The sequence below is a fragment of the Haliaeetus leucocephalus genome, unplaced genomic scaffold, assembly GCF_000737465.1.
Source record: "Haliaeetus leucocephalus isolate CR32 unplaced genomic scaffold, Haliaeetus_leucocephalus-4.0 Scaffold646, whole genome shotgun sequence".
NCBI lineage: Eukaryota > Metazoa > Chordata > Aves > Accipitriformes > Accipitridae > Haliaeetus > Haliaeetus leucocephalus.
Genome location: NW_010973082.1, coordinates 758,692 through 767,470, shown reverse-complemented (window position 1 = coordinate 767,470; position 8,779 = coordinate 758,692). Strand labels below are relative to the sequence as shown.

General features: G+C 67.2%; 1 protein-coding gene across 1 annotated transcript in view; it reads left to right on the top strand.

Moving 5' to 3' along the window:
• Positions 1 to 8,626: 8,626 nt before the first annotated feature.
• The window catches only part of SLC38A10 (solute carrier family 38, member 10), a 38,288-nt gene continuing 38,135 nt past the window's right edge, over positions 8,627 to 8,779 (top strand). The window contains exon 1 of the mRNA XM_010578557.1: positions 8,627 to 8,734. Coding sequence (XP_010576859.1) covers positions 8,672 to 8,734 — 63 coding nt within the window. The 5' untranslated portion in view covers positions 8,627 to 8,671. The remainder of the gene's footprint in view (positions 8,735 to 8,779) is intronic.

Here is an 8,779-nt window from a genome sequence, read left to right as displayed (position 1 = left end):
CCCTGCGCCGCTGCTGCGTGCATGCACCGTGCTCAGCCCCAAAGCCCTGCGCCGCTGCTGCGTGCATGCATGGTGCTCGTGTCCCTGTCGTCATCCCCCCCCACCCCGAGTCCTGCACCTGCGTTGCTCCCACCTGGGTGCATGGGCCGCACGTTGCTGCGGCTCCCGGTGCGCGCGTGGCGCGGTGCCCGCAGGGAGCGTTTGTGCCGCTGGCCCTGCGTGCTGCTGCACGGCTGTGTCGGGGCCGGCAGCAGGAGCCAGGCTGGGGCCGTGCCGTCGCAGAGCACCCTGAACGCGGAGGAACCCTTGGGTGGGCAGGAGAGGACCCTGAGGAAGGGGTGCGGTGGCAGAGGCAGGGGCTGCAGGCGGGGCACTGCCTGTCCCTGCGCAGGGGGGTCTTCCTCTGGCCTGGCTACATTTGGGGGTGCAGCGAGGAGGCTGCGACTGGCGTGCTGGCACCCTGACCCGGCATGGTCTCCAGCTCCTCCACCTGCCTGGCTGGAGCTGCTCTCCCAGCAGCGGGCACCTGCCCTGGCCATTTCGGTGCTTCATCCTCACGGGAGCTGCTGAACCCCCCTGGAAAGGGTCAGCCCTGAGCTGGAGCCAGAGCAACCCCCTGCTCTCCCCAGTCCTCCCCGGCACTGCCATGGTTGGACCCCCCGGTTGATGTGACCCCGCTGCTGCCCATGCTCAGCCCGTCCCAGGCCTCTACGGCACGGCACAGCATGGCACGGCACGACATGGCGCAACACAGGCGGCTCAGCCTCCTGGCGCACGGGGCAGGCGGGTTTCCAGCTGGCCACGGGTTTGCCGGCGTGTTGCAAGGCCATCTGCGACTAAGGGTCGTCTTTGCAGATGCGGAGGGAAGAGGCAGCTTGGCGCTGCTGTCACCTCTGATCCCAGCCTGGGGATGTTGTCCCCCTGCCCCGTGGCCCGGGGAGGTTTCTGAGGGTGGGGGGGGGCAGGGGGAGCCACAGAGCCGCAGCCACTCAGGGGTCCCAAGGAAAAAGGAAGGAACTTAACTCCCATTAACTGTCCCATTGTATCGGCCGTGGTAATAATCGGGTTTGCTAATGCAATTGCTGCTGCGATGCGAAAATCCTACTGGAAAATGTATTAGAGCAATTATCCGTCTCACTCCGCAGCCGGGTGTAGCATTAATATTCAATTTTGATGTGGAAGTCCTATTATGTTAATGACTTCAGTGACAAAAGTCGTTAATGTAAGACGTTTCCTTTATGGCGCGGCATTAGCCGGGGTGAATACCACCGCGACACCGGTGCGCATGGTGGGATTGAACGAGTCACGCCACGAGGGCGGCAGGCCGGGGCCGCGGTGCTGCGGGGGGAGCCGGGCCGGGCCCCCTCCCCTGGCTCTGCACGGACCCTCGCGTCTCCGTCGGAGCAGCCGCTTTCCCTGGCACACGGTGCTGCCAGTGCAAGGGACAGCCGGTGCACGGGGCCATGCGGGAGGGCTGTGCCGGGGGCATGCCAGCGGCGGGGGCACAGCGGCAGCGGGGTGTGCCGGGGCCCCGAGGAGGGCGCGGGGTGGATTAGCTGCGCCGCAGCGCATCCGGCAGCGGCACTCCCTCTGCCGCAGATGCCCTCCTTTGTTCTCTCCCCGAGCCAGGGGAGATGCACCGGCGCTTCCCCGCCTGCCAGAGAGCACGGCGGTGCTGGCCCGGGGCTCGCCGGCATCCCTGACTCCCCCCGTAACACTGGGGCTGCCCCCCTGCCTGGCTGCTGCGGTGCTGCTGCCTGCAGTTTGGGCAGCATCACAGCCAGGCCTGGACGGATGGATGGATGGACAGCTCTTCCTCGGGATGTGGCGGAGACATGCGGGTGGCCGGCACCGGAGCTGCAGGCTTGTAGCGGGGGGGACACAGGGAGGGGGATGAGAAGCACAGCCAGGGCCTGGGAAACCCAGCAGCAGAAGCAGCACCCCTTGATCTGGCCATCACCGGCCACCACCACGGCTCCTGGACGGGAACGGCAGTGCCGTGGCCGGCGTGAGGCTGAGCCCCTGCCGTGATAGACAGCGTCCTGGAGCGCTGGAGGGGATTGGAACTGTCAAACATGGGAGCCAGGATAGTAAAAACCACCGTGACCTTCACCTTTCCAGCAAAAGGCTCGTCTCAAGCAGCCATGCTCGCCCCTGTTGGCCTGGGAGTGACTTAACACACCGGCTTTGCCGTGAGCGTGGCCCAGCAGCGGACGGCCCTACGGCACAGGCACGTGGCCGGCCTGGCGTTGGGGCCGGTTGGGAAGCAGGAAATTTCTCATGGCCAAGGAGGGGCTGGCGGTTCCCGGACAGAACCCCGGCACGGGCTGGGATTTCCCGGCAGCCTTTTCTGGGCCCCTCAGGATGTTCCTATCCGGCACAGCTGCGGTGGTGGCAGCTCCCTGCTCCCCTGCATGTGGTGGGTGCTCGGCACAGCCGGCTCCCAGCACACGGATCGGCACACGGCCGTACATCCCAGCCCCGAGGGTCCACGCGTGGCTGCACAGGGTGGGGGCTGCAGGCAGTTGGGCTTTGCTGCCCAACCGGGCACCCGGGACAGAGCCTTGAGGGACCCGTCCGGGGCTGGGACCCCTCCTCACCATGGCCCCCCCGGGGTTTCCCGGGGCAGGAAGGTGCCAAGGCAGTGCCGGCACACAGAGTCCGGCATCGACACCGCACGGCTGGCCACCTCTCCTTGGGGCTGCCGGGTGCTGGGGGGGTGCCCGGAGCACCGTGCCCCTGGGGTGGCCATTGGCGGGGCCACAGCCCAGCAGGGTGGGAGCGCTCCCCAGGGCCCGGGATTACCGGGACGGGGGGGTGCAGGGGTGTCACGGCCACATCCCCACCCGTGGGGAGCGGCTCGGGGCGGGTGGGGGGGGCTCGGTCTTCCCGGGAGAGTGGGACGTGAAGGGAGCGGCGGGGCCGGGACTCGACACGTCCCGGGGCTGCTCCGTGTCCCCGGGCACGGCGGTGGCGGCTCCGCGAGCACGTGGCCGGGCCGGGCCATAAGCGGCCGCCCCGCCTCGCCCCTCCCCCCGCGCGCCCATTGGCTCACCCTTCCCCCTCCCGCGCGCCCATTGGCCCCGGCGCCCTCCACAAACAAAGGCCGGCGCCCGCGGGGGGCCCGGCGCGCCGCTCTGATTGGTAAAACCGCGGCGAGGGGGGCGGGACGAAGAGGGAGGAAGGAACGCGGGCGAGCCCCTCCCTCCGAGCCGCGCCAGATGCCTTATAAGGGGCGGGGCGGGGCGCATCCATTCATGCGCGTATAGGAGAGGCGGGCCTATCGCGTGGCTCCGCCCCCCGCGGCGGCGCGCGCTCCGGGAGGGGGCGGGGCTCTGTCCCACGGTGCCGCGCAGGCGGGAGGAGCGGCCCGGTACGGCAAGGCCAGGTTCGGTTCGGTACAGATGGTACGTGCGGCCGTGACGGTGCCGGGGCTGGTGGGGGACGGGAACGGGGGGGTGGGGGAGCGCGGTGGCCCGTCTGATGCGTGTCCCGCGTGTTCGCGGGTGCGTGTTCGCGGGTGGATCCCCGTCCGGTCCCCGCGCGTCTCCTCGGCCCCGGTGCTGCCGTCCTCCGTTGGCCCGCACGGCTCTGTGTGCCTCGCGTGTGTGGCTGTGCCTTCCCTGCACGCCCACGCGTCTGTTATGCTGGGGCGGGGGGGGTCCCCGGTCGGCGCCCCCCCCCCCTTACCGGCCGGGGCTCTGCATCACCCCGGGGGTCCGCCGGCCCGGGCAGCCCCAGCTTTCCTCATGCCCTGGGGGGGACATCTGCCCTGAAATCCACCCCACGGCGAGCACAGGCTGCGGGACCCCACGGCACGTGTGCCAGGACATTGGGGTGACACCGGGGCTGGGGGGGGCGTCACCATAGCCTCTCACCTCCCCCCGGGACGGTTTGTGCTGTTTAACCCCCACCACTTCTCGCCCAGAGAAATCGGGTCCCTCTCCTCCATTTTCCTAATAGCGACCATAAATTTATTTACATTTCCAATCTGCCAGGTACTCGCATGACACACGGCGGCTTCCAGCCTGCGCCGCAGATATGGATTGAACTTTAGTCTCTGAGCAATTAAGGTGCCTGAAACTGCACTTCATTAATGGTTGTTATGCAATAAAACCGATAAAACTGCCCTTATTTGCAATATAAAAACGCAATTTGTTTTAATTTATGTTTTTAAATACTTGCCGGGTTGTTCCTGGGCTCTGCCAGGCATCTGTCATTGGGGCCGGCCGTGGCGCGGAGCAAAGCGGCCCTGGCCTGCTTGGCGGTGGGTGCTGACCCCTGCAGGGAGGGGGGGACACGGGGTGCTCTGTGTGGTGCGTGGGCGCAGACCCTCGGGTGCACCCACCTCTGGGCTGTGGCATGAGTGGACTCTGCCCTGGCAGCCGGGGAAGGGGGTTCCCATTCCTCCGGGACTCTGCACTGGGGCCCCCCCCAGCCTGCAGTCCCATACATTGTGTCCGCCTCGCCCCAGGGAATCTGCCTGGCAGAGAAGGGAGGGCAGGGATGCCCCCTGGGGCCTCGCAGTCCTGGGGGAGAGCTGCCCTGCACCGTGGGTGGTTCATGCGAGCCCCACGGCACGCTGCGGCACAGAGCCCCCTGACCCGGAGCTGCTACCGAGGTGAATTCTTGCAGAGGCAAATACCAGCCGTGAGTGAGGAAGGGATGGTGGGGCAGGGGTGGGAGCTCCCATGCCTGCATCCCACTGGGCAGAGCCGAACTGGGGCATTTTTCCTGGGATACCACCACCCGTGAGAGTTGCAAATCTGTCTCTGCCTGGTTCTGCTCAGCACAGCATGTGTACACACACACGTGCCTGCACACCCAAGCACACGCGTGCACGTGCACAGAGGTGCGTGCATCCCCGCGGAGCAGCGTCAGACAAAGCAGCGCTCCCTGCCCAGCCCCAGCAGCTGCCGGACCTCCCCGGGGGGGGGTGTTGCATTTTCATAAAACAGCTCGGGATCCCCAGCCGGCCCTAAGCCACCTTTTCTAATTACAGTAATTGCAGCTCCGGCAGCCCTCTGGGGCTGTTTATTCTCTGTGGCTCCAAATCCAGGCGGGAGGAATCTGGGCCATCGAGCAGGACTGGGAAGGGCTCTGAGCTGCCAGGGCTTCCCGGCAGATCCCGCGGTAGGGATGCTGCCGCCAGCTCCGTTCCTCTCTCTCGCGCTAACAAAACGAACGGGGCCTTGCTTTGCCCTTTGCCGGCTTCCAGGAGCCAGCCGGAGATGCCGTGCCCCACGCCGTGCCAGCTGAGTGGGGCTGAGGGGTCCATGGTGCAAGCCCGTTGTCCCAGTCCCCATCCCGGTTGGCTTTTCCTCGTGCCGGTGGCTGACTGTGCTCCCAGGGGGTGCAGGGAGCTTCAGCGCTTTCCAGGGAGTTCTGTGCTTGCTCTTGGCATGTTTGCGGTGGGGAAATGGCCCTGGTGCTGCTGGGGAGGGTCTGCCCTTGGCTGGGACGCAGACAGATGGCTGGACAGAGACCCCAGCACATGCCGGAGGCAGGATTTGGCCCTGGGCTGTTAGTAATGGCCGAGCAGCTGAAGGCACCTGAGGAACTGGAGAGAACTGTGGTCCCTTGGGACGGGCACGGATGAGCCCCGGGAGCAGTGGCACAGGAGGAGGGGATGGTGCTGGGTGGGAGCTGCTGCTCCTGGGGCTGCTGCGGGGGGATAAATAAAGAAAATAACCCCGAGGAGGAGGCAGCAACAAGCACACGGCCACCGCTGCAATATTGGGCAGTTATTACGAGCAATAAATACACTGCTGGCTTGCAGGGTGCCCTTTGGGCTGGTGGTAATTGCCCTTCACAGCAGCTCCCGCTGGTGACTGCGGGATGCCCCCCCACCCCCTGCCACGGCCAGCTCTGCTTTCCTTCATTTTAGTCCTTATCTGTCTAATTATTTCACCCCTTTCACAGCCTGTCCCCTTTCCCATTTGCTGAGCAGCAGCATGTTGAACCCCTGTTGATTTTGAGGGGAAGGAGGTGGGTTAGCCGGGGTGGGGGCCCTCATCCTCCCCCCAGCAAGGTGCATGGGGATGCTGGTGAAGGGGAGGGAGGGGGGCTTGCCCCGGCTGAGCCTGGCACCACCGAGGGGATCAGGGTTCCCCAGGACCCTGAGCAGCACCCAACTTGGGGTGCAGCCCCGGTGCCACCCTGGGAGTCCCGGTCGTGTCCCGCCAGTGCCATGCACGGTGCAGACGGTGCCGGTCAGGAGAGCGTGGCTGTCCCATGGCACTGCAAGGGGATGCTGGCAGCTGGGCACCGGGCCACGGGCCACCGCAGGCACCCAACGGAGGAATAGGCTAGTTTTGGAGGGGATGCACATGCCAACGGTGTTCCCAGGGCCTGGGATGGGGGTGGGATGGAGACCACCCTGCACAGGCAGGGGCTGCAGGCAATGCCAGCCTCAGGTTTGCCCTGGGAAGCGGCAGCTGCCTGTCCCTGCCTGCGGTGCCACGGCAAGCAGTGGCCAGCCCGTGGCATGTGATCCATTTATTTGGTAGCCAGGAGCTGATGGGTTGCAGGCGAGCGGCTGCAGGTGGTTTGGATTGCAGCGGGGCTGGGGACACAGCAATTGGAAACACATTGTCCCAGCAGACCGACCGGCACTATGTGGGGAGCCGGGCAGTGCCAGAGCTGTCCCAGCCTGTCCCAGTGACCCACACCAGTGGCTCCACTCGTGCTGGTGACCCCGTGTTGGTGCCTGCCATGCTGGAGACCACCGGGGCATTGGAGCTGGGGCCACCGTGCCCCCTGCCGCACTGTGTCCCCAAGCTGGCGCTCGCTCACCCGGGCTGGTGACAGGGTCAGGGGCCACAGAGCGGGGGCTGCTCCCCCAGCATCCCCGTCCCACGGCGCGGGGACTCAGAGCCAGCCGGGTCTCGGTGCTCGCTGGGCTCCTGGCTACCGGCGGCCGCTCACACGCGGAGAAGCCACCTGAGCCCTTTTTTCTGCCAGTGCTGAGTTAGGGGCTGTGTAACGCTAATTGGATAAACATGATTTCCCCTCTAACTCGCTGCAGATGTCTCCTCTGCATGGGAGCAAGGTGCTCTCCCTTCCAGGCATGGCGGGTGGCTGCCGCCGGTGCCTGGCGGCGGCTCTGCCCTCCCCAGCAGGTGCTCGGGCACCCATGGGTGGGAGATGCCCAGCTCCACGCCACCCCCAGCCCGTGGCAACAGGCGGGTGCTGGGGCAGGGCTGCGAGGTGGTCCTCGGGGACACGCACACATGGGCCTCGCTGCGTGTTCCTGGGGGCACAGGGGAACCCCCACAGCACACGGGGGTTCCCTTCCCCTGCAGCCCCCCTCGTCCCCTGCCTGGGTGCTGCATCCCACGTCGGGGTACCACGTCCCACCCCCAGGCGCTGCAGGCCACGGCCGCAGCTCCCCCAGATCAAGGCAGCGACAGCCCCGAGGGGACCCCCCCCGTCCCACCTGGGGGACACGCAGGGACACAGGCACGGCCCTGGCGCAGCAGGCAGAGAAACGCAGCTGGCACTGCCGCCGCTGCCGGCCCTCGAGCCCGTGCGGCACCTGGAGGGAATTAGGCAGGCGTGTTCACCTCCCTGCAAACCTTTTGTAGAGCAAATTCCTGCGGTTACCCATTGCAATTGCTGCAAATTATACAAGCGCCGCGTGTTTCATTCCAACGGCAGCGTGCAGTTGGCGTGCGCCGCTCTGACCTGCCGTGGTGCGTGGCCCCGGGGGAGCCGTCCAGAGCCCCCCGCGTCTTTCCTTTTATTTTCTTTCTTTTTTTGCTTTCTCCTCCTCAGGAGATGAAGAGTGAGCAGGAAGGTGGGAAGAACCGGGGGGATGCCTGTGGCAGGCAGGGAGCCCCCCGGGTGTTGGGTGATCGTCCGCCGCCTGATGGAGGTTGGCACCCATGGCTCGGACCCCCCCCCCACCCCGAGAGCAGGCTGCAGGGGGTACCCCCGCTGCGGACAGACAGACCCACGGCCACGCCGGAGTCGGGGACCGCTCCGGCCGGGACAGGGACCCCCAGACCTGCTGCGTGCGTCGCGCGGGCGCAGCTGGGTGCTACGCCCAGATGTGCGCCCAAGGGTTCTGCCCAGCCCAGCGGGGGGGCCCTGGGCGATGGGCTGCCCTCGAGGTGGGCGCAGCTGCGTTGCGCACACGCGTGTGCGTGCGTGTGCATTCATTTGCACGCCTGCATCTGCATGGGGGGGGGTCGCAGGGGTGCCGGTGCACGTGTGCAGGCGTGCGCGGGCACGTGCTTGCACCTGCAGGCGCGTGCCCGCCCCTCGGGGGGTTCCCCCGGGCCGGGGACGGGGGGGACCCCCCGGTTTCACTCCCATCCCAGTTCTCCCAGGAGCAGCGGGTACGGTCCTCCGAGGCGGCAGGAGTAGCCCGTTCGACGCCGCTCTGCCCTTCTCCTCTCATTACCCGGCCTTTTGACTTCCCGGAAGCGCCAGCGGAGCAACGGAACCCGGAAGTGCCGCTGTGGCCGGTGCCGGGGCCGGCGGCGGGGCCGGGGGCGGGGCGGGTTTGGTCACCGCTATGGCGGGCACGGGTGGCTGAGGAGTCGCTTGGGGACGCGGGTGGTGGCGGGGGCGGCTGCGAGCCGGACCCCGCGCCACGGGGACGCTCCCGCCGCGGGTCATGGCGGCGGCGGCGGCGGCAGCGGCGGGCTCCAACTGGGGCCTGATCATGAACGTGGTGAACAGCATCGTGGGGGTGAGCGTCCTCACCGTGCCCTTCTGCTTCCGACAGGTGAGCGCTCCGCCGCCCCCCCCGTCGCCGGTGTTCCCCCGTTCC